The sequence below is a fragment of the Saccostrea cucullata genome, unplaced genomic scaffold (genome assembly GCF_032062105.1).
Source record: "Saccostrea cucullata isolate Sc308-1 unplaced genomic scaffold, CSIRO_AGI_Scuc_v1 ctg8434, whole genome shotgun sequence".
NCBI lineage: Eukaryota > Metazoa > Mollusca > Bivalvia > Ostreida > Ostreidae > Saccostrea > Saccostrea cuccullata.
The window spans coordinates 12,214-38,104 of NW_026937790.1; the positions used below are offsets into that span (position 1 = coordinate 12,214).

At 34.0% G+C, this 25,891-nt stretch overlaps 2 protein-coding genes across 2 annotated transcripts; both read right to left on the reverse strand.

Moving 5' to 3' along the window:
• Positions 1 to 377: 377 nt before the first annotated feature.
• On the reverse strand, positions 378 to 19,021 carry LOC134248843 (receptor-type tyrosine-protein phosphatase alpha-like). The gene is made up of 26 exons (XM_062731216.1): positions 18,934 to 19,021; positions 17,250 to 17,474; positions 16,647 to 16,898; positions 16,409 to 16,546; positions 15,762 to 15,899; positions 15,402 to 15,536; positions 14,402 to 14,539; positions 14,197 to 14,300; positions 12,829 to 12,932; positions 12,593 to 12,642; positions 12,119 to 12,396; positions 11,911 to 11,998; positions 10,350 to 10,414; positions 10,183 to 10,219; positions 9,980 to 10,077; positions 9,617 to 9,745; positions 9,258 to 9,406; positions 7,566 to 7,701; positions 4,468 to 4,614; positions 4,297 to 4,384; positions 4,011 to 4,084; positions 3,743 to 3,877; positions 3,331 to 3,453; positions 2,877 to 3,019; positions 893 to 1,028; positions 378 to 552 (listed from the first exon to the last, which is right to left on the reverse strand). The coding sequence occupies exons 1-26, from the start codon at positions 18,986 to 18,988 to the stop codon at positions 463 to 465; spliced, it is 3,255 nt and encodes a 1,084-aa protein (XP_062587200.1). The 5' UTR covers positions 18,989 to 19,021; the 3' UTR covers positions 378 to 462.
• Positions 19,022 to 20,503: 1,482 nt separating this feature from the next.
• On the reverse strand, positions 20,504 to 24,180 carry LOC134248846 (uncharacterized). The gene is made up of 4 exons (XM_062731220.1): positions 22,646 to 24,180; positions 21,517 to 21,667; positions 21,053 to 21,402; positions 20,504 to 20,948 (listed from the first exon to the last, which is right to left on the reverse strand). Exons 1-4 carry the CDS (start codon positions 23,993 to 23,995, stop codon positions 20,733 to 20,735), a joined length of 2,067 nt encoding a protein of 688 aa, XP_062587204.1. The 5' UTR covers positions 23,996 to 24,180; the 3' UTR covers positions 20,504 to 20,732.
• Between the last annotated feature and the right edge of the window lie 1,711 nt (positions 24,181 to 25,891).

Genomic DNA, 25,891 nt, shown 5'->3' on the forward strand with positions numbered 1-25,891 from the left:
GGAGACATATTTATTCCAATATGTCTGAGTAAACATATTTTTAACGTCAAAATAATGTCTTAGTACAGTGTATATGAGACATATAGAAATGAACATTAGTCACTAAATCTGAACTCGGTAAATATGCTACCAAATCTTCTTTCTTTAACATAAGAAATCCAATGAAGTTTTAATCTTATTTTTAATGTTGTTGAACAATGTTTATTCTCACATTCTCAGACTGTTATATAAACTTATTACAAAACATTTTAAAAAAGAAGAAAATAGTATCGTGAAAGACTTTTCCAATTTAATTTAAAGAAAATTTTTAAAACATACTTACATAAACTTAATACCTTATTATGAACAACAACAAGAATTCATCATACATGTACTTTATTTTAGACCCTGTTTGTCAATTGTTTGTGTTCAATATTTCTACAGTATTGATACATGTATATACATTTTTTTTTAATTTATAGTTCACTGATTAGAGTAGATTGTGTCTTCAGTCTCTTCTTCGTGTGTTTCAATATATTCCATTACAGCAGCATGGATCATCTTGTACTCTGTCTGTAAAGAATATTTATTTTTAAATAATGAACGAAAACCATACACCATATAGTTTTGTTTTTAACCTTTTCAATTTTAAAGGAGTTTTCCATTTTTTCTTCTTCGCATAATGATGTAATATTAAACCAACATCGATAATTGGATTTAAAAAGAGATCAAATAAAAAAAAACAATATTTTTTTGAGTAAAAAGAGATTATTTCTTACAACAATTTCTTTGGGATATACATTGGTGCGGTATATCTTTGCAGCTTTCCACCAGGAAGTGCTGGGGTCTCCATACGAGTAAAAAAATCACGAGAGGAACGTTAAACAACATACAAACAGAACAATATATTTACCCAAGTAGAGCACAACTCAGGACGCCTTATTTGTAACTGGCGAACAGTGGAGAATATATCGATTTCTTCATCAATTGACAACTGTTGCAGGACATTATATACAGCACATAACACTCCACACATTGCTGCACCGTCGCTGAATGAGATGATATTTTATCATGTCATTACAAACGTTCAATATATATCGGCATTGGATTGTCATCTGCCTCAATATTTTACTTTTGAATTTTTTATTGCTATTTTCTCTAAATTTACAAATATATTTATGTTGACATGCAGTACACGTATTATTCCATAAAATTAATTCTCATTTTTCAAAAGATTTGAAAAAGTATATTGTACGAAAAAGGATTATTAAATCAGAAATCAAGTAATAAACAAAGTACATATACTATCCAAACCCCTAAATAATATAATCAAATATGACAAGAGTTTTGTTAAAATATTGCGAAAGCTATACTTGTCCCCTACATGCAAGCTTAAGTGTTATCTACTTGACCAATAACTAATCAAAGTCACACACCAAAACATGAACTCCACATAAGCAAACTTTAAGGGGGAGGAGGTTGCGAAAAACCCTTAAAAAATTAAAAAGGTCTTAATTTGTTTATAAATCATTGAACACAAACGCAGGTTTAATCTGTAACTCACCTGATACACTCACATACCAATCGGACAGACTGACGCAAAAGAAACCCTAAAACCACCTCTGGTTTCAATGGTAGGGGAATAATTATTACTTTATTAACAATAAATCACTAAAAAACCCCACTGTGAATACTGTATCCCTTACATTTTCAGAGTTTACATAACTTTGTTTACCCCCAACTGTTAATGAAAGGCCCAGGGGCCACATCGCTCATCTCAGCAACTTCCTAGCTAAAAGCTAAAAATCAGTTCAGTATTGAAAAGTTTAAAAATATTATAAAAGTTGGCTCGAGGGAGAGGGGGGGGGGGGGGGGAACAAACTTAAATCTACCCTTCTTAGAATGATTTTGACATAATGGCTCTGTTGTTTATTGTAATGATCCATTTTAATGATGCTTTTAAATTATTGATCAATTATTGCTTGATTAAGAATTGTAAAGATTTTTCACATGTATTCCTATGTAAAACTCTGATACCCCATTTTGGACCCACTCTACGCCAGGGGGTCATGATTTGAACAAACTTGAATCTACACTACCCCGAGGATGCTTCCATATAACTATGAGCAATCACAACTTTGCTGTTCTCAAGAAAAGATTTCGAAAGATTTTTTCTACGTAATCCTACTTTGATTACCCATAATGGCCCCACCCTTGACCCAGGGGTCATAATTTGAACAGACTTGTATCTTCACTACCTTGGGATGCTTCCATATTACTATGACCGATCACGGCTCTGCTGCCTTTGAGAACAAGATTATTTAAGATTTGATACTATTGTGGCCCCACTCTACCTCCGGGGGGGGGGGGGGGGTTATGATTTGAACAGACTTCAATCTTCACCACCAAAGGATGCTTTTACATGAGATTTTAAAAGATTTTTTCCATGTATTAACCATGTATTCCTATGTTAAAATTTAAAATTTGATACCCCACTGTGGCCCCATCCTTGTCCGGGGGTCATGATTTGAATAAACATGAATCCTCACTACCAGAGAACGCTTCCACATAAGTTTCTATTCTCCTTGCCCACTGGTTCTTTGAGAAGAAGATTTTTAAAAATACCATTAATTAATCAGTAATTCATAATAATCTCCCTTTGGAAGAGGGCGCGGCACTTCATTTGAACAAACTTGAATCCCCTTTACCCAAGAATACTTTGTGGTAAGTTTGGTTGAAATTGGCCAACAAATTGAGAAAATGAAAATGTTAAAAGTTTATGACAACGACAGACAACGGACAAATTTTGATCAGAAAAGCTCACTTGAGCCTTCGGCTCAGGTGAGCTAAAAAGTCTAAGATAAAGGGGGAGGGGAAAATCAGGTTTTGAACATTACCTGCTCATCACTGTGACAGGACCCTCTTTTCCATTTCCTAAGATGATTGAGACCATTTCAAGCAGTTGTTTGACACATTGTCCTTCGTTGGACTGAAAGCTGCAGGTAGGCTCAACCACCTCAACAGCGTGATATTTTTCTTGCTGAAGTGGGAAAAAGGAACCGAAGAACGTCAATTATTTATAATACTACAAGACTTCTTTAAAAGTTTCAAAATGATATTTGCTTTTTTGGTAGATCGAACTGGTAAACATTCTAATTGTATTTACAGAAAGTAGCCCCTATAAAAATTGTACAACAGAGAAGCGCATTTATGGCAATTGGAAAATCAAAAAAAAAATATAGAAACCTATCCATCAAAAATCAGTTTTGTATAATTATAAATTGTGTCATATAGATATAGAAAAAAGAGCATCTCTGTCCATCTTTTTAAAATATCTCACTATATACTCACTTCCTTTGTCAAAATATGAATAGTGAAACACTTTATGAGATTTGTCAAGTTTCCTTGTTGATACTGAACGGTGAATGGCCCTATACATTTAGATCCAGCGGAGTCGGGCAACCATGCTTCGCTCTGAAAACATGTTAAGATTAAACATCAAGCATTCTGAGAGAAGTGCAGAAACAATATATGTCTTCTATCGGGATCTCTTTCTCTTAAGGATGTCATTCATAAGATTTGTTATATGAAAATGTGCCCCCAAACTACGGACATTTCGGTATTAATCTTTGGTTACAGTGTATAAATTAAATGTCATGGAAGAGATTGAACCATAATATTTTTCTAAGGATAAAAACCAATTCATATCTTATCAGATAGGTAACAAATTCATGCTTTGTAAATTTTAAATGTATGTACATACTGATTTAACACCACTCAGAGGGTTCATGGAAATCACAGTATCAGATTCATGATCGATGAGCAGACGAACAAGGTCAACAGTGTCATCTAGTGGTGGATAATGCGTAACAATAAACTTGTGTCTCTGGGTGTATGACTGAAGATAAACATTAAGCATAACATCAGAAATATTTCCAGTTTTTTCAGATATACATAATTTTCTTTTTTTTAAAACTATATTCAAAGGAATTAAATTACAATTCGCAGTATCATACTAAGCCTATACACACGGGAAGAGAAATTGCGTTTATGTAGTTTCCACGCCTTCGCACGCTGGATGGCAAAAATAAACTGTACTTGTCCACTAAAATAAATATAAAAAAACATATCAAGACTTTTTTTTAACAAAACGCCTATCTTAATTATGTGGAATCTAAAAGTGATGTACACGTATATGACCACTGATCTAAAAATAATACAATTCTGTGAACAAGGGCATAAAACACCTTTAAATTCCGGTTGTAAGGTGGGATTATGGGTCTAGGAAAACAAAGTTACTAAAAGAAGGGTACTAACGTGGAAGAATCCGAACATCTCCTCTGTTGAATTGCCTGCTGAGTTTATAATCATCCTCTGTATACGATGGACGAACTTTTAAAAGATTCTGAAAATAAAAGGGGGGATGCAATATATTTGTGTAGATTTCACCGCATGAGACATGTTGCATAATTATAGGGTGTATATTACCTGAAACTCTTTTCTTAATTGACTGTGGTTTTCCGGTTTATTTTTCTTCATTTCGTCATTCTTTCCCAAGAATTCAGTTTTCTTCATAACTTCTGGTGCGGCTTTAAAGGCATGCTCCAGTACCAGGTATATAGTCATGTATTGCTCCTAGATAGATATTTACATTGGTATTTTTTTAATTAGCAACGTAGTAATATATAATAAGAATTGATATTCTCGATTATATGATTAATTTTATATGCATAGAGAAATCACTCGTATACATATATACATTGAAATCGATAAGGACTGAAAGCAAGCTGAACAAGCATTCTCAGAGTATTGCATTGGTAATACTAGTGAAAAATGATTGATTGTTGGTGTTTTACGCCGAGTCGGCAATATTTCAGCCATATTTCGAAGTCTATCAGCAAGATAAACTGGTTCTCGTTCGAAACTCAATATGCCAAAATTTAGTTGAAAATCATTGAACATTGCAAAAGATAACTTGATCTATAATTCCTCAGGATATAACCACTTACTAAAATTCAGCTTAATATCTGCATGCGTTCAGGGGGAAAATGCGGAAAACCAAGTCGGAACAGACAGTCGGATGGAGCGACGCAGAGGAAACTTAATAGTCCCGTCCGATTTCACCGTATAGCCCCCCCCCCCCTCAAATAACAAAGTAAGCCTACATCAGTATTGTTAGGAAATACTGTATGTGTACATACATTGTAAGTTGGCGTTTTAAAAATTTAGCGCAATCAATGGATATGGAGCTGTTGGCGTTATCACGAATTAGCGCTACACATGTTTGTGCCGTATATTCTACACATTAAATTTTCTTAGCTGTATTCATGAATTGTTGTTTGCGCCAAAGCCGCCAAAATATGAAGCCCGCTATTTTAATTGCACATACGTACAGTATATCCTAGAGGACTTTTGCGAGAAACACTGACTTTTGCCAACAGTTGACGGTTTACTTGGGCATTTAAACTTGTATCATGTATGGAGGTACAGAATTGATATTAGGAATTCGCGGCTATGTTAAGGAAGCATATAAGTCATTTTTCGGTAAATTTAGACTTTTTAAAGAAAATTAAGTTTGATAATTTAGCAAAACCGCTGAAGAACGTAAACTATTATTTTCTAATGCATGAAGATAAAAGAGTGTACAAAAGCAATGACGTGCACCACCACCACGGCATCACGTGACGTCTATTAATAGCGAAATTTTCCTCAATAAAAAAACTAACAGAACAACAATACTCCGGAGTTTGATAAATTCTTTGAGTAAATAATGTTGTTGAAAAACATCTATTTAGCCTAAAAAGTGCTGCTAGAATCCAACTGTCTCGTCAGTAAAATAATTATTTTACACATTCGCACGAAACCTTACCCGATGTTTTGAATTTTTTACATATAAACCCTGATTTTTCATAAAACCATGCTTAACTCGGGATTCTAGCAGCACTTTCCAACTATTTTAAGAGGCAAACTTTCCATATGTACAAATCTTATGTTTTGAAATATTCAGTTTATTGTTGTTCTGTTGCATTATTTCTGTCACAAATGGCAAATGAAAGGCCGACCGTTATACGTATATAGCTGACTGTCTTTGAAAGAGAATCAAATCGTTGAAAATAAATTAGCATACCTGTTTTATTAACTGAACTCCATATGAATATCACAAAATATTAACAATATTTGCTGTTAAACTCCATTTTACGTATTTTTGTAAATGCCGTACTAGCCAAATTCTCTTTACACGGCATGATCGATTCCCAAGTTACTTGATGTACATAAATGACGTCATCGGTAGTAGATTTAAATAAAAATGACAGAATACAGCATTTCAAAATGAGAGCGTTTTATTTTTGTTAATGTTTACATGTTTCTTTTCATTTTCTAGAGTTAAATTACATCTCTAAATACCAATATTACGAAAACGTGTGTTTTAAAATTGACGTCATCTCGCCTACTATGACGTCATAATGTAGCACTGATTTAAGCAAGGTAGAATATTTTGTATGCTTCCTTATTCCCCCTGCAAAAGCCTTTTTCGTGGTCATAAGTATGCTGTTAAGGGCACTAACATGTGAAGACCGGAAGTTGAGGGTAGAGTGGTTGTCGTTTTCTTCAAGGACAACTTGTATATGCTTTGAAATAACCAGTTATTTTCGTTGAATTGAGTGTTGAGCTAAATATTTATATCGTAAAAGAGCTCCCGTAAACTGTCTATTAGTAAAAACAAGCCGTCAACTGTAAAAAAAAGCAATCTTAGCAAAAGTCAACTTGGCTAATGTTTTTCCATACCATTTTTAGGCTTTTGTTTTTATAAACCTAAATTGACCACATGATCAATAAAAATGGACTCAAGCGGGTGTAATCAGTCAAAAGGGCAGCTTATTCTTCACAGGCTCCTTATCCCACCTCTGGAATTTGTAGTGATCTGTGTAAAGTGCCCTCTACAGTCAACTCCATTATTTATGGAATTTTTTTTTTTAGATAAATCACTGTTTGATATATTCTTCTTTTACATCGGCAAAAGATGGAGTCAGCAACCACAGTATTGCTTAATTAATTTTACGAGTTTTAAAATCATTTTACGATTTTTTATATCATTTTTAAACCATCTTTCTTTACTGAATCAAAACTTATTTTCGGAAGTAAGTTGCTACATGTCTGGTGTTTAAAAAACCTTTTTTTACTTTTTACCATGCAGGTAAATTGTTGAGCTCGTGTGTGAACACCAAAACAGAAAACTATCCAGCAGCAAACTGACACCATTCAAGAGCAAGCGGAATTCATTCATCACAGGAAAGTTACGTTGAATAAGCTATAAATAAGGCTAACAAGAGGAAATATATAGAATGAAAAAAAGCTTTCCAACAGAAGAGAAGTGCCGTAATTTTTAATGTCCATTTATTTTTGTGAATATTGGTCAAAAAATTTACGAACTGTCATTAGCGCTATTTTTGAGGGTTAACGTTAACGCAATATGAAGTGCATTCTTTAATCTCGACAGTAATTTTTAAATAAGTAGTCACTGCTGAAGTGCACAAAGGTATACACAAAAAAACATGACGTCACACTAAAATTTTAATTGTACTCACATACGTCTGAACCATATTCATTCGATTTTCTCTTATACTCTTCACGAATTCCGGAATGTTGATTGTCCTGTCCTTTAGTCCAGCCTTATAGAGGGCATCAATAGAAATATAAGTCCCCGACCGACCGATTCCAGCGCTAGAAATGAAACGTGTTCTGTACAGAGAACAGACCAACAACACTGCATTCACAAGTCTTATACATCAATAGATATTCCTAGCTCAAAAGTCCATAAAACAATATAAAATAGGAGCAGAGCAGACCTCAAAAACAACGGTAGTGGGATCAGGTACGATGGAGGATTAAAGAGAAAATAGACCATAGGTCCTATACATACGACTGGGAAAACAAAGTGCCATAAAGAAATCAGCAGGAAATAAATCTTGCTGAGAAATATTTTATTTTGCCGAGTTCTACTGAATCTTCGTAAAATAATTAGTTTTCACTTGACCTAAATTAAGCAAAAGTTACCTCCCGTTGGCAGCCATACTGGAGGTCCAAATGCTCATATTGCTTCATTGTTCAACCAATTTGAAATTTTTTATATTTTGAATTAGGAATCATTAATTTTCTGAAGTATATAAATTTTTGGAACCCTCCTTTATTTAAAAAAAAAATATTTAATAAAGATTTTCCACCAAATATTTCTGCTGTATTTTCTTAAACTTGGTAAGACGATGGAAGAGAGAAAATAGGCCATCAGCCTATACATCGACCTGGGAAAAATATGGCGACCATAAAGAAATCAGCAGGAAATAAATCTTGCTAAAATTAGGTTAATCGAAAACTATCTATAACAGATTGAGAAAATTTATTCACTGGACAATGAAGAAATATTTAAGTTATATGGACACTCAAATAGTCCGTCGTTGCCTGGTGTGGATCCGCAAATTGCCTTTCAAAATGCTTTAGTCAATTCATGTTGAATTCCTTATATAACGATAAACATTCAAAGACTATTCCACAATTAAAACCAGACGATCAGATTGTCTCAATAGAGCCGCGAAGTAAAGAGTGTATCCTTACGTCAGGTGGGTTCGAATCCACCTTTAAAGACCGGTTCTTCGGAAGAGACCATATAAATCGAGGTCCCGTGTTGCAGTAGGTGCTGGTACGAATTAAATCCCTCAATGTTCAACAGCTCTATATGTGACGCATAAAGTATTATTCTGCTGCCTACCTCCAAGTCATTTTTCAGAAATAAACATATTTGAATATTTTTGCCCATACATATAGATGTTCATGTAATTTTTTACAAAACATAATTTGTGATTTAGCAAAACACATTATTTGGAAAAATAAAGATTGTTTATGTTTATGGGCCAAATTTTTGTTCGTTCAGAAATAAATACCGATTTGTTGGGATTTACTTTTGTGAATGACAGATTTTTTCTAGTTTCTGTGTTCAATGAAATTTTACATTTAAAGGAAACAAAGATTAATTCGTTTGTTTCCTTTTACAAAGAGAAGGAAGGAAATTTATCACTAAAGAAAAAGGTGATTTCAGACTGGAAAAACAATTTTATGGACTTTGACGGTTTTTGGCACACTACTAGCACGTTTTTTTCCTTAAAGAATCTTGCCTCTTTTTCTAAGAAACTTCTATTAGGTTTTCTTCACTTTTTTTGGTGATAAATATTCGATTTTGTAAAAAAAAAAAAAGGTAATAGAAGTCCGATTATTGTTTTGAATACCTGCAATGTACCAGAGTAGGACCTCTAGCTTTACTACTTTTTGCTCTTTCCACGTGATTATGAAATACAACCAGACAGAATGAATCTGGGATTCCGTGATCCAACCAGGCAGTGAAGTGATACTGCTGTACAACAGTCATCTCTTTCAACTGAAAATTAATTAAATTGACTTTCACTCTACATGATGTGAGATATTGAAATGCATCACCGTTTAAGTGAGTAAGTATATCTTTCAGGCTATACTCCATTATATATATTCCAAGATGAGCATTAATATATTTTATTTTTTAAGCATTATCATTACATATCAGTTGGTCAAATAAATGAATTTTACTGTTGTTTGTTATTAAAAATATTACCTTTTTATGAATGAGCCTTACAGTCCTGATAACATAGAATGCATAATGTTTCTCGTCGACTGTATGTAGAGAGAATCCGCCTACAGTGATTGTCACCCCTACATCAGGCCAGTACTGATGACATTTTGCCTTAAAAAATAATTAATTTTTTCTGTATTTAGTGTTTAAGGATATTGCATATCTCAATACATTATACAGAAACTCTAGCCGACTCATGTGAATAATCTCGCAACCATCTTAAATTGTGATAAAAAAGCAACAACAAATTGGTGACCGATATTAAACGATAATGTCTCCCACGTTGGAAACAAAGATGTGCATTAATTAAAAAATGACCTAGTATACATCAAAACCAAAATTCACCTTGTTTCCTTCTTTTAGGTTGGTCAACATAACAATCTGTGTGACTCTTTCCTGCCAAACCATGGCCCAAAAATCAGACATAGTATTTTGCTTCGGGCCTTTGCAAAAAGATAAGTCACAAGTTTACGTTTATGTTCTTCTGAATAGTTATTTTAAAAAGACATACCTTTTCAAGTTAAATGGTTTACGAAAAATAATCGTACCTTCAGCTGCTATATATGCATTTTCCTCCTCTAAACCCTATTTTAATGTTAAAATATTTTAAAAAGAATAAAATAGGCGGGGTAAAAGATATGCATATCCGATAAACTTTAAAATAAAACCGTTTGAAATTTATTTGGAAACTTGATTCAACAATAAAATAACTTACATTGATATAATTGGCATTGATATAGTCTGACTCCCCATTTTTTAATTTGACGCGTGTGTGGTCATCTGTGAACAAACACAGAAAAAAAAATCATGATAACTTCCAGCATTTGAGAAAATGAAAAGTACATTGAAATTGATAAAAAAACAAAAAAAAAAAAAAAAAACCCAAACAAAACGATCACTCAACTATTTCAGATTTAAAACAAGATGTGCTTGTTAAACACTATGGGCCCGGCAGTAACCAATTTGAAAAGCTATTTTAGGAAATATAGGTCACAGTCAAAAGTCACAAGGTCATTGACCTTCGTGTCGTTTGAAAAAATTAATTAGTGGAGTACGCAAACCAAATATGAAGTCTCTATCTCCTATGGTATATAAGTTATGGCAATAGTTCGAAAAGCTATTTTTAGCACATAAGTCATAGCCAAAGTCCCAGTGTCATTGACCTTGGTGTCATTTGAAAGCTTTCGAAGTATGCATACCAATCTATCTCTAACGGTTCAAAAGTAAGACAATAGACAGACAGACAGACAAGATAAAAACAATTATATAAGCCCCCGATCTATTGATCAAGGTGCATAATAAACCAATTCCTTGAAACACATGTAACTTCTATCATAAGTAGTGTGTGTTAAAAAAATATAATCAATATACAGTTCAACCTCATTATCTCGAACTCCAGGGGACCGATCAAAATCGAGCTTTCTAAGTTTATTAATTATTATAATTATTAATTATTAGGTAAATTGACGTGATCAATTCAAATGATTAGCAATTTCGTCATAGATTCTTGCAACTAGCACATTTGTGATGTTAACAAACATTTTTTTCGGACCCAGAATAAGGCAGAATCATTGTACATCTGTTTATTACTTACTGTATTTTAAATATTAAAGATGTCAACTGTTATTATGATGTGGAATTATAAGCAAACAAACGTGTCAAGTCTTAGAAAGAGATGTATTTGGTTTTCTACGAATGTTATCAAATATTCCCGTTTAACATTCAACAAAGATCCTCAAACAGTAATCATTTTATGTACGCGGAAGAAAAAGATATTTTTAAACGCTCTTATTGATCTCGTTGCTTCTTATTTTGCTTTATGCCTTCATTCATTTAGTTGTCTGTTATCTCAAGAATTTTTCATTGATGAAGACTCCACCACTTGCTGGTCGAGAATTACAGATTTCGACCCATGTTCGCCACTCTGGCTCATTCCACAGTTAAGGATCTTTTTCGTGCCAGCAGCTACTGCGACACGGGACCTCTGTTTATACGGTCTTTTATGAAGGACCGATCTCCACGTCCCAGTGTTAATCATACCTTCGATGCAATAGCAAAATCTGATACATGTTTTGGACTCAACATCCAAAAAAAATACTGCGAAATCGTAATAGTAAACAGGTCTGATATATCGTTCCGGCACTGCAAATTCAAGCGTCTATTATTAATAAAATGCTTTTAAGGAAATTAATTCTCTTATATACATAACTTTAAAAAAAAGCAATGAATTTGTTTTCTGATTAATTCGGAACTTTTCCTTCCTCAATAAAACTTACAAGGTAGTGAGGTCTGATAGCGGTTCTTTGCTACGTTTCCTGGCAGACTTCCGGCATCGCATGTGTATTTCTTTCCATACGGAAGTGCCTGTTACAAACCATTGTAAATACATAAAAAAGGAAACTATTATTAGTATCTATATGCTATCGTAAATCATATAACATAAATATTTCCGCAATTTAATTTGAAAAAGCTTTTTTTTCTTACAGCATATTCTCGTTTAAACCCGTCATTATCCTCCTTGCGTTTTTCCACTATTATTTCCTCGAGTTTTTCTACTGAAATATCAGGAAGGGTGTCCACATTGTAGTACATGTCTTCATACGGATTATCGTCATGCATTCTTCCCTCGTCGTCAGTATCATTGTCCGTATCATCGTGCTTGCTTTCTCTGTCTGGTTTTGTTCTTGAAGATAGAGTTCCATTTACATGTTCCTTTTCCACATTTTGATCTATTGTATTCTTTTTAATAGTTTCTGCATTAACTAAAATAATTAAGAAGTATGAAAAAATATGTTATAAGGAAATTTATTTACTTTATGTTATTTGTTTTCAAATGTAAGATATTAATAATGATGCATGGGTTTTTTGGCTCAAACTGAACTTAATTAAATTTAAATATTTTGCATACTTCTGTATGAAAAAAATAGTTTGCAATGAAAGGGGAAAACTGTAACATACGTGATTGATTTGAATTCAGGTTCATATTTTGTTTGCTTCGATCGGAAAATCTGAAATTGTCAATTACATTATGTAGAAATAAAAAGGTTCTAATATACACACAATTCAACGAAAAATAACTTATTATTTCAAACATCTATCATTTTTTTATTTAAAAATTGTCTTAATTTTACTATATTGTGTAAAAAAAAATCTTATAAAACTTTTATAAAAATTTTCACTTTAAGTGTATCTACCTTGGGACCCAAATATATACTGCTATTGTAATGGCGATGGAAAATACTGGAGCTAGAATTCCACCTGCGATGGCGAGTGCAGTATAAATTATATTGTCTTCAGCCTAAATGCGAATGTAAAAGTATATAGACAAATTAATTATTAATACTTTTTCTACACCAATAACAAAATACACAGCACATTGAATTTTATTGTTTTTATACTGAATTTAAAAAAAATGCAAATCGAAGTTTTTAGCCCTACAAGTCCAAGACAAGAAGAGCTTATGCGGTAGTAATGCGTCCGTCGTCCGTCCGTCTGTCTGTCTGTACACAATTTTTCAATATTCTACTCCTCCTACAGTTTTCGTCTGATTTCAATATAACTTGACATATAAGTAAACTACACTAGGATACATAATTCTGTATATCGGTTTTTGATTTCGAAGAACGGTGTTGCAGTGGTTACTAGAAATAAATATTTCTCGGAAATACATTCAAAACGCTACTCCTCCTACAGTTTTGGTTTGATTTCAATATAACTTGGCACACAAGTAGACTGCACTTAGATACATGATTCCATATATCGGTTTTTGATTTCGATGAACGGTGTCGCCATGATTACAAACAAACTGATATTTCTGGGAAATGCATTCAAAACGCCACTCCTTCTACAGTTTTGGTTTGATTTTAGTATAACTTGGCATACAAGTATACTAAGTTACATAATTCTGTATATCGGTTTTTGATTTCGATAAACTGTGATGCTTTGGTTACTAAAGATAGAAATTTCTATGAAATACTTTCAAAATGCTACTCACAATACATTTCTAGTCTGATTTTAATATAATTTGGCATGCATCTAACTAAATTGAGATACAAAGTTATCAGTTTTGTGTTTTTGATTTTGATGATTGATGTTGCCGTAGTAAATGAAATTGAAAATTCTGTGAAGTTTTATTAAAAGTTATTTTTACAAATGTAGTCTTATTGCAATCTTGCCCCAAAAAGAGACTTGATCAAGGATCATTATTCTATTGGTTGCTTTTGTAAAGTTTTAAGTCCCAACTGCATGCTACTTTTCTCTTCCTTTTTTTTTTTTATAAGTAAAAACCAGTAGAGCTACAGTCTCGACAGAGACTTCTGGTTTAATCTGTTTTATGATTTTTTTTAATTTATGGAGATGAACACTATTCAAGCTCAAAAGTCAATTAAAACAATACAAATTTAAGAGGAAAAATGGGCCTCGAAAATGTCAGAGGTGCAGAATCAGGTTCCAAGGGGTGGTGAGCATCCCTGCTGAATTATTTATGGAATAAATATAAAAAAAAGTAATTCGTGCATAAAAAAATCCTTAGTAGTGATAACGTTATAGGTTATTTTACATACTTTAGATGTGTAACACTCTCCCGTATCATGGTAGCACGTCTGATTTACACAGTCCGTACTGCAATTTTCTTTACAGTTTACTCCCCAAAAGGTTTCCTCACATTCTACAACAATTGAAATGTACTAAGTCGTACGCATAGTTTCGACAACAATTTCTAAAATGAATGACTACTTGTATATCTCAGCAAGTATCAAAACACATTACTCTCTACGCATGACGACCCCTGGTACCCAGATGAACACCCAGCGATACAAGTTCCGTTCACGTGATGGCATTGTCGATTACCGAAGCAATGTCCACATCTCTCTGTACAATTGACACCAAATGTCCTACCGTCACATTCTACAAAGATTATAATGTATGTATATTATAACGGTGCCTGTTTTGAAGGGAAACGGTAGAAATGACGCGTCAGCAGAGGTTAACAATGGTTTTCTTAGGGGTGTCAATTTCACTACTTGTAAATACATTAAAAATAGTCATCGTATATTGTTTTATTTATTTAGGCTGTCATCATAAAAAAAAGTTTGGGTTTTTTAACATTTCAATCTCCAAGCTTTTGTTCTTCTCAAAAGAAACTTTTTTTTTAATCCATCAACCTCCTTATTGTTTTTTTTGAAAATCAAAGTCCCTTTTCATTGAAAGTTTCGATTGTACTTGCAAGCACTTTTCGTCTTTTGCTTGTTCTTTTTACTGCTTTAGGAACATAGGACGCAAGCTTCAATTGACGTCAAGCGTATTAGATTTACTTCAAATACACAAGTATTTAGAAATGCCCGGTGAACCGTATGCACATACAGTAGTAGTGATTTATAAATATGTGACACTATTCACCTGATACCTATTTTCAAATGCGTTGATTATTATGAATCCTTATCAATGTGATGTTCGTATTCAATAAAGAGACGTAGAAAAAAAGCGGAAGTGAAAACTCTTAAACCTTTTAAACGAGACGTAGACGCAGCTCGTCGGAGATTTTTGTCTGTTCATGGTTTGCTTCCCTTCGATTCCTTGTAAGTTAATTTCCACAAATATAAGAAATGTTATAGCAAAGCAATACTTTGGAACGCGATAAGGCTCTATCTGTCTGAACAAACAACATCCTTGTTTGCAGGGATTTAAGGTGTTCATAGATTTTTTTTAAAAATTAGAACCTGTGTGTTTTCATGTGAAAGACGTGCAAGTTGCGTGTATTCATAATTACCATGGTTACAGTTAGGAGGATTCCATCCTGGTTTACAACTACATTCCCCGTTGAATCTATTACACTCGTTGTCAGGAACACAGTTTTCGCTGCATCTTCTCCCGCAATTTTCTCCGTAATATCCATCTTGACATGCTGTTTATTCAATAGAAAAATAAATTTTGTAAAACAGAACGATTTTTATTTTATTTATAAAATATCTGGTACATGTATAGCGAGATAACGACCAGTATTCAAGCTCAAAAGTAATTTGGGAGCAGAGTAAAATGGACCTCTTAAACATTATAGGTGCATGGGATTAGGTGTCATATTGGAATGAATAAGATTATTAACATTAGTCGCAAATGGAAGAACATTTACCCTGCTCGCACGTCGTGCCTTGAAATCCTTCTCCACAACCGTTTAAACATGTGCCATTGACATGATGACATGTCTCTCCTTTTCTACAGTTACCACATGATGAAGAACACCGAGATCCATAATTTCCGGTACTGCATACTTATGATGAAAAATAATACATGTATATAGTTGTACTTGATAAAACATATGGATATGACATACAGTAACCAATCTCAAAAGTCCATTAAACAATACAATATAGGAGCAGAGTAAACACATATTCTTGGAACTACATGCTGTTTAAATAAAATCAGTACTGTTTCAGACATGAATGGATAAAGGAGAATATTGGGGGAAAATCTTGTGATTGGATTGAGAGGTCATGAGGCTTTGCATGTAACAATCCCTCCAAGGTGGCTAATTGTTTAGGCCATCTTAAAAAAAATTTTTGCAGACCCTCTACTGAGAAAGAGTAAAATAATTGGAATGTAGGTAGGTGGGAAAATTTTTTCTAAGACAATTTCAGCATATTTGTGGACAAAATAAGAAGAATACACAGAATAAAAAAAATCGTTTCCTGGAATGTAAAAGCTTTGAGTCGGACCATTCTAGTCAGTCGGTCGGTAGAGAGTAATCAAACAATTTTTTTAGGATGGCTAAATATTTACTTTGTTCACAGCGAGGTCCCTGGTATCCAGGTACACAACCGTAACACTCCCCTGTGTGTATGTGACATAGGCCATTCTGACAGGTATTAGGGCAAGGAAGGTTACAAGTCTCTCCATAAAATCCTGCACTTTCACAGCCTAGAATATTTTTTTTTTCACGCAGAATTAAGTAATAACTTTGTATTTGGTTTCATAAACATTATTTCATTTTAAACTTACGCTTCTCGTGCTTACTTACCGAATACTTGTAGTTCACATAGCTCATTAAAAGCATATCTGGAATAGTATTTAGGATATTCAACACCAGATTTTCTTTCGTTGTAGAATATGACATAGCGCCCATGCACAGGGCATTTTATTGTTTGGTTTTCTGAAGGTGTTCCGTTCACTTTTTGTATCTCATGGAAACAAAGATGGCTGCCCTCTCGTGAGGAAGTGTTGGAAACATAAAGGAAGAACCCAGCCAGTCGGGGAACATAGGGACTGGGGTCTGTAACAAATATAAATTCCAGATAAATTCAATATTTCTTAGTTTCCACAATTCTGAAAGAGTCGAAACTTAAAAGATGGTATGAATAATGAAAAAAATAGCGGCAATAAATGGGTATGATGCATTGTATAGTTTTTTTTCATAATGAATAGTTTTTGGAAGAATTTGGGAATAGAGAATTATGCATCTTGGAAAAGTAAATTGTGTTTCAAATTGAACTGAAATCAGACAAAAACTTAGAGGTGAAGCTTCTATTAATAGTATTTTTTAACAGACAGATAGTAAGACTGACAGTTTACTGTCGCAGAGGCATTTTAGATCTCTGATTGGTAGAGCTTGAAATACACATACGAGGTAAGTTATCTGTCCTGTAGATAATATTTATGTGGCTGATACTGTTAACTCCTCCTAGGTTGACCCACCATGTCGCTGTTGTTTGGCCATTGGCAGAGATTACACATTGTCCCGCATTTGAAGTGAGACTGTCATATTTACCGTCAACTGCTTTATCTGCTCCCCATTGATTACTAAAGTAAGGATGATCTTGATGAGCAGGTTTATTAAGAGCTAAATTTTCTGAAAAAAAAGCATAAAAAATTACTCAGATTAAAAACTATGTGCGTTTTGCTAAAGATGGTGAATTATGTTCCTAATAAATATACATCATTATCGAGATTAGTCACCAGTTGCTATGTATGGAATACTTGTTTTTTCAAGCTACATGCCACTTTGCACACCTATTTTACTTTTTGATGCGACAAATATTTTCGGTTTCCTATAGTCAACCCTGGACATTGCTATTCTCTCTATGACAAGGCACGGATCCAGGAACTGAAATAAAAGTGGGCCCTTCAAGTAGGCAGGGGGTCTTGGGGCTGCCTCGCGGGGGTCCAGAAGCGAAGCTCCTGGATTCTACAGATTTTGTAGGGTAAAAATGAGGTCTACCGAGTAAATTTTTTTTTTTTAACATTTTCTCGACGAAACTATGATTTACGCTACTTTGACAATTTTAAGGGGAGGGGTGCCCCCCCCCCCCTACTTAAATCGCCACTGATGACATTAAAAACATCTTCGCCCTATATCACTGTATAAAATTAAATGTAACTTCCACAGATTCTTCATCATATTTGGCACCTCCTATTTCATTTTTTAATCCGACTCTTATCTCGGGTTTCCTAGATCAAAACATTGACTTGACCCTTATAATCATATGGAAGGCGGAGGTATCCTTTTAGAGAGCTCGGAGCTCACAATACCTCCACTCGTTAGAGCGTCTGCTCTAGACTCGCGAAGAAAGGAGTTAATCCTAAAATCGCGGGTGGGATGTGGAGACCGGTCCTTCGGATGAGAACGCGTAAATTGAGGTCCCGTGTCGCAGTTGGTGCTGGAAGGAAAAAGATATCTCTCACTGCTCGATGGCCGTACATGTAAGTCAAGGCTCAAGGTAAGTAGTGGAGTCTAAATACGGGTAAAAAAATTCCGGAGCGGGACGTTAAACACCAAACAAATCTCTGTGGTAACCTGAATGAAATATCAGCTAAGTATATATAAAGATACATAAAGATGAAAATACTGTTGTAAACCAACAAGTAAAGGAACCCGCATATTTATGATGTTTGTATAGAAAATTCATTTTGGAAATTAATTGCAGAAGTCAAACTTACTTTTAATTCATTTTTTTTTCATACAGTAACATAAAAATAACACGGAAATACATAAAAGTTAAAAATCGCAGTAACTTTGAAGCGAAACAATTTATATATAATAACAATTACACATTGCTGTTGTGTCGGAATTAATAAATACATATCTATGAATACACTGTACTAACCTTTGTTACTTCGATCAAAATAATACAATACCCAGTATATGTACCTAAACTCGATAACGTTTGAAAATATAAATCAGTCCTCAGGTGGAGTAACTATATACTAGTAACTATCCGTACAATAATAAACATATTTTCACAGTGACTCTACATATTCTAAAAAAAAAAAATCATGAAGAATCTGTGCATATAACGAGTGTTTCTTACCGTAAGCCAAAGAAAAATCCCTTAATAAACTTATAAAGCAAAGGTAGACAAACATTGTTCTGTAATGTTCCTTTAACCATTAAAGAAATCGGGACAGGAAACTTTTACACTTGAACAATGGTTATTATTGGAAATTGGCAGTGAGGAAATAAATATATAACTTCCTTATCTTAAAAAAAGAGATTGTAGAACATGCCACTTTTTGTTAAAAAGCATAAACGGATATGTATAGTAATAGTTCGATTTATATCAACACCATGCGGAAGTTTTTCTTGTGAAAATATTTCTGGACTTTCAATATTCCTTACATACCCTTTTTTATACGGAAGTCTGTACTCGATATCTTTTTTCGAATCTTAAAACAACACATTCTGTATCTAAGGACTTAGGACTTCGCTGAATCAGGTTTGATCCACCAAGCTAGTATTGCTGTTAACAATTCTTAAACATTATTTCAACAAATGATTTAAAATCAAAATACGTCTTTTAAGATAATCACCTGGAAACCATGCTTTTACACGTACGAATTTATTAATTTTCTAGTCTAAGAAATAAGCTTAGAGATGTAGACAAGATATATGTACAGAGTATGATAGATAAGTTATACCGGTATGTACAATGTACACATACTCATACAAGTAAGAGCCTCGATTAACGTCCCTACGCTCCTTACATACCCGGACTCTTGCATCCAAAGGCCGTTTTCTAACGTGCTCGTTCCGCCTGAGATTTGAACTGAACATATGTTGCATGAAAAAAACTGTAAACAAGTAACTTTCAGGTACCTACGGGTTTGCATAGGGTATAAAAGTCACAAGAAATACAAAAATAGAATGCATTCAGTTTGCATCATAGTTCTAAATCGTAATTATTCGTCAACAGAACTTCTTTCGATCCGCATTTTTGCGGATGATTGCTAGTCAGAAAACTAGGATTCTAGAAAACTAAGGGACACACGGCGGGTGAGAACGGTCGGCAGGGGATGCTTACTACTCCATGGCACCTGATCCTATCTCCAATGGAGGTCCGTGTTTGCTCTGCTCCCATTTTGTGTTGTTTGATTGACTTTTGATCTTGAATACTGTTCGGTATCTCCACATATTTCGTGTTTTTAAAACTTTGATCGTTTATAGTAGCGCCACCATATCCCTGGGTCATCTAATTAAAAGAGCTAAGTTCACGAAGTGCAAAAATCCGCCTAGTCACCAAAGTAAATAAAACTTTCCCACATAATACTAGAGGATTTGTAGGTCATAAAACAATTTATTTTTTGATAACATCTTTTCTAGTTTTCCTTTTACAGTCATTTAAATATCGTATTGTTTTTTTCCAAATGAGTATTGTAACGTCATGACGTTGACGTTACATACAGGACAACTTCATCATGATATTACGAAGTTTATCCAAAAGTAATATTATAATCCCTACAAAATCTTAAATAATCAAAGTTTATTACTCTTATTTATTTTGAATTTTGTTTTAAAATTGCATTTGATTTTATTTGATGATTATATTATCATAAGCACAAAAAAATTGTCTATAGTCGTACCACAAGAATGTACTAAAGGCGTATAATATATATTGAAGATTCGATTACAGAAAGGTCTTGTAACGAATAGTAGTAATAAAATAATTTCAACTTTATGCAAAAATTCTCTATATGCATTCCGTTTTGCTTAATTCTTATGTGGCATCAGATTTTTAAAAAGTGTATATTTTAGAGAAACGTCATGACCATGTTATAAAATGTGACTTTGAAAGAAAAAGTAAAAAAGCAAAAAGTGACACTGGAAATGCTTTTATTCTTCAATTATACTGTCATCGCTATCGGATGTATCTATCGTTTCTGGAAGGCTGGCTGCATCTTTCACGTAAGCGGACCAATTCTTTATACCGACGTTGTCTGTATCCTGTATGTACCTGGCATATCCAAGGTACCAGAGAATGGATGCAACGTGTGCACACACACCGACCACTCGTGCACCAGTCTTGCAAAGACAATACCATGCTGTTACCTGAATATAAAATTGAACAATTTTGTTGACAGAATGATCAGTCTATAGTTTAACTGATTGAACAGGTCATTTTTTCATTTGCAATACAAATAAACTACAAATACCTCAGCTGCATTGTAAGAGATCCACAAGACATGAGACTTGGATGATACATGGCGACTTTGCATTTTCACCTTTAGTAAGTGGGGGTCCTCTCTGTGGACAAGGATGTCCTGATTTCCCTCTAGGTGCTCCTGGATGTAGAATCTTGATAGTTTGAGTTGATAGGTCCCACATGTTATTTCACGAAGCTGTTCCTCTGAGAGCTGCGGAAAATCCTGAATAGATGACGCATTTGTCCACATCGTTGTTTTTCTGCTGTTAAGATTTTCTCTCTCGACACGTTCTTTCAATGTGTTCACTTGACGGCTGAGGTGCAACATTTTTGCTGCCATCGCAACCTCATCCTCATGAGCTGAAATCAACAATATATTTGAAAAATGAGCACTTGCAGTGTATATTTTTTGATAGACAAAAAATGTACAACAGAATACATGTAGTATTACATGACACGGTTTATAATGTATACCTGATGATAGTGGAGGAAGGAACTTGTTTGAAATGGCGCAAATGATTCTGATATAATCTCCAATATGAGGCACTTGATTCGTTGGGAGAACCTTGTCTAAGTACTTCCACCTCTTTATACGGGCGTTAGCCGATTCCACTACCCAGCGGACCTTTCAGACAAAAATTATAATTACATGTAATTAATGAATAGTTTTACGTTTCAATTATGTATACATTTCTAAATAATTTTATGATTATAAATATATATACCGGGAACATGTATATTTATATATCAGGGGCATAGAGATTGACAACAAATATTCCCCAACTTAAAAGTATAGGAAATATAATTGAAAACCTGTTAGATAACCTAGTGAAACCGAAAATGTATTATTAATGAATTGGTACTTATATATTTGACAAGAAATAGGAAAAATCGAAATAATTTTCAAGTTTTGCAACATCCCCCCCCCCCTATTTTGAGTTTCAATTTTTCAGGTAAGTAAAAAAAAATATTCAAACTTTTCAAAAAATGCTATCACTGTATATATATATATATTTTTTTTTTAAGATAACAAAAGAATTGCAACTTGTAAATCTGAAATTAAAACGTTAATCTGCAAAATCTGGGTTTGTTTTCTTTGAAAACACAATCATTTCAATTGATAACATATTCAGTATATATTTTATTAGATAACAGAAACCAAGTATTTTTTTGTGTACCTTAAGATTATATAGTAGAACTTGTGTCAAACCTTTGAATATATACCTGTTTAGAAATAGATTATACAGAATAATAATGTATAAAACATGCATTGCCATATACCGGGTATATCGGTAGTAGAGTACCCTTAAAAATTTGAAATGATCATTTTATCAAGATCTTGTGTAATTTAGTTTTCTATTTTTAAATGCTTAGTGGGGGGGTTATCCCCCCACTTTTTTTGCAAAGATAGATATAATATAGGCATTGAAAATTAGGGGTTACTTTTTTTGGTGATTTAGCCCCCCCCCCCCTATATTCAATTACCACCCACTTTCAATTTGCTTCCGACGCTTATGTGCCTACTTCCCTGACCCTTTAAGCTTTGCTGATATAGTTTATACCCAGTAATGTGAACAAAAATGGCCAATGAACCTTTTTATACCTTCGTAATCAAACGGCTAGCATTAGCATCCTCTGTAGACAGTTGTTTACTTCCTTGTTTCATGAAGCTCGGGATTTCAGCTTTGATTCCAAGATCCTCCAAGAAACAGATAGCATCCCTAAAGCCTCGGTCGACAACAAATATGTCATTCTCATGAACCCAGTGTTTAATATCCTCAACATTTGACTTTAGCATGTGAGTAAGAATGTTTGCATCGTTATTTTTAATGTCTGCTAAATAGGGTCCAACAGCTGTCACATAATATCCAGTGGTTGTCACCACAACCATTGCCTTCACTAGTGGTCTCCCTTTGTGAAAACTGAAAGACCGTCTTTGAAAATGAAAATTGTTGCTCTTATGAATGTAAATATAGGTACCATCCAACACCAAAATCACTTGAGAATTGCCAGTTTCTCCGAATAGGGTCTGCGCAAGAGGTCTGGTATGTCTTTCAATAACTTCCTCTCGTGAAATATGTTGAAGGCCCAAGTTTTGTGGAACAAAGGATGCAGTGAGAGACTGTCTTACAGAAGCTATGGCTCGGCGCAAACTGGATTTAGAGATGTTAAAAATGGTAGAAAGTACTTTGTTGGAAAGTCCGGATTTCATCTTAAATAAAAAGATTCCCAAGGATGTGCGGGTGGAGCGAACAGGGGTGTTTCTAACATCTTTCAAAGACTCACACAATTCATCAAATGCATCTCTGCTTATTCCTGTCAGTGTCAAGTAATCATTATCTGTTAGATTGGAGGAATTGTCGAAATCGATTCTGCAATTTTTGTTATGCTGCGCTGTAGCACGCAATCGTTTAATGAGGTCAGTAATAGCAGTCCTGCTAAGAAACGACTCACTGGTTGCTTTTATGCGTGGCAAAACATCAGACTTAAAATCGCCATCTTCCAAGTGATTGGGACAACATCGACTGCCAGCAGGTACAATTACCTCACAGTTCAGAAAGACATTAAACCTTGCATTTGATGGTACAACCATGAGCTTTGGCCCTGCACGCTTGCACAAAAAGCATTGTGCATGGCTTTTAGGGGTGGACGGTATTGAAAGAGATACAGATGGGGGACTTGAGACAGCATTGGGTTTTCGACACTTTGGTATTGGACAATAATCGTCACTTTCTCCATTAGATTTCGGGACCTCATGAACTTTTTGTTTTTCGGAAGCGTAATACTTATGTCTGCATTTGCTGCAAAGTGTGCCATGTTTATCACAGACAGTGATTAAAAAGTTTTTCTGAAGGAAGCGATTTTCCGCTTTTGTTATCTTTCTTCTTTCATATGGTTTTGTCCGTTTGTTGCATAATAAACAGGGGAAATTTTTTGGCCCATCACCAGGCATTCTGAAATAGAAATTTTTGAAATCTTGGTTCTAGACTACTGCTTTAATTCTTCCAATTCGAAACTAATCAGACATAAAAATTTTGACAGAAATGGACTGTTTACTTTATTATCTCAAACAACAATGTCTAAGGTTTTAAGCCCACCTAAGTTGAAAGTATTCTCGGATAGTGCAGATTATAAATTATTCATATTATGACCCCCGGGGGTAGGTTAAAGCCACAATGGGGGTCAAAGTTTTACAAAGGAATATTTAGGGGAAAAAATATTTCAATAACATAAAAGTTATGTTTAGTCATATTAACATGTAAGCATCTTCATGTCGTGTAAATTTAATTTTGTTCGAATCATGACCACTCCCCCACCCCCAACTCCAAACCCAACCCCACCCTCCCGGATAGAGGATTTTTTTTTTACAAAGCAATGTTAAGGTAATTTGGTTATTTGCTCTATTGATATATATGTAGGCATCCTTAATTAGTTTAAAAATTCCCCCTCCCCAGCCAAGTAAACTTTTCAATGCTGAACCGATTTGTGCTTTTTCTTAGCCGATGTGCTCAGGTGAGCGATGTGGCCCATGTTCCTCTTGTTTGGTCATACCCAATTGCTCTTGGATGAAATCATAAAGTGTTCTGATTTTTTTGGGAGGGCACTGTTAACATTAGGAATGACATTTGATTACTATATATACAATATATTATGCACTGGCCAAAGGATCCAGGGAAGGGGGTATACACAGTATGAACGTAATGCATGTATAACATAGGATAACATTTATATTTTTATTTGTTTATCTGCTTGTCAGGGAAGTTTGCTAAATTGAGTTGATGCCTCCCTAAAATGAAAATGATTAATTATGGCCTTTTACTAGATTAAAGATAACATTATCTAAAGTTTATAAATGCACATATACAGTAGAACTATGTAAAAATGCGATTTTGTGTGTGTGTGTTTCTTTTAAATTTTATTTTTAAATATCCCTATCAAAGCAATAATGAACATCATCTTATTTGTTCGATGTTACAAGTACTATTTTGTAATAGTTAAAACATTGGCTGAAAAAAAGCTGATTAAAAAATATTATATAAAACTGGACTTCTCTAGTATTCTGTCTTTAATGGACTTACATTTAAAGAGTGGTTACTCTCTCTCTCTCTCTTTCTCTCTCTCTCTCTCTCTCTCGTTATAAGAAAGAGAAGTAACTCATTGAGAAAAGAAAATTCAAGTAGGCTCCCTTTGTGTTTTTGTTTTATTCGAGCAAACTAAGCAGTTACTGGACTAAGCCATCCACGCCATGTAAAATTCATGTTACTGCTGTCGGATTGTCTAACTATATAGTAAGTTTTTCATTTATGCTTACCTTTGCTTCAATTTACTATAACAAAACGTGCGATAGCACTTGTAACATCGATATTCAGTTTAATATTGATTTGTTATTTCGAATTTCCTATGTTGAATGCGTGTGACAAGATTTTTAGTGCCTACTGCCTAGTATCAAGATTTTTTTTATAAATAATCATTTGTTTCTTTTTAAACACCAATGGCAATTTTATAAAAAAGGGACTATTTAAGGGATTGTTAAAACGTCGAGCAACTGTTTGAAGTTAAAGGTACATTCATTAAATTGGAATTTTTATGAATCCGAAGGACTGGAAATTTTTCATGAATGTGATGTTTGTTGATGCAGACGTCATTTGACATCGATGTACGATATCGGATATGTTTATAATGTGGATAAACAATCTCAATTCAAATTGATACACACCTTCTGGTAGTTGCATCCGTTGTAATATGAATCTTCTAGGTCATTTGATCACTCAGGATTGAATTATCAAAAACTTTTACCGAATTCAATAAAATGTTCGATCATCATGTTTTTTTCGAGTTGTTCCCCTTT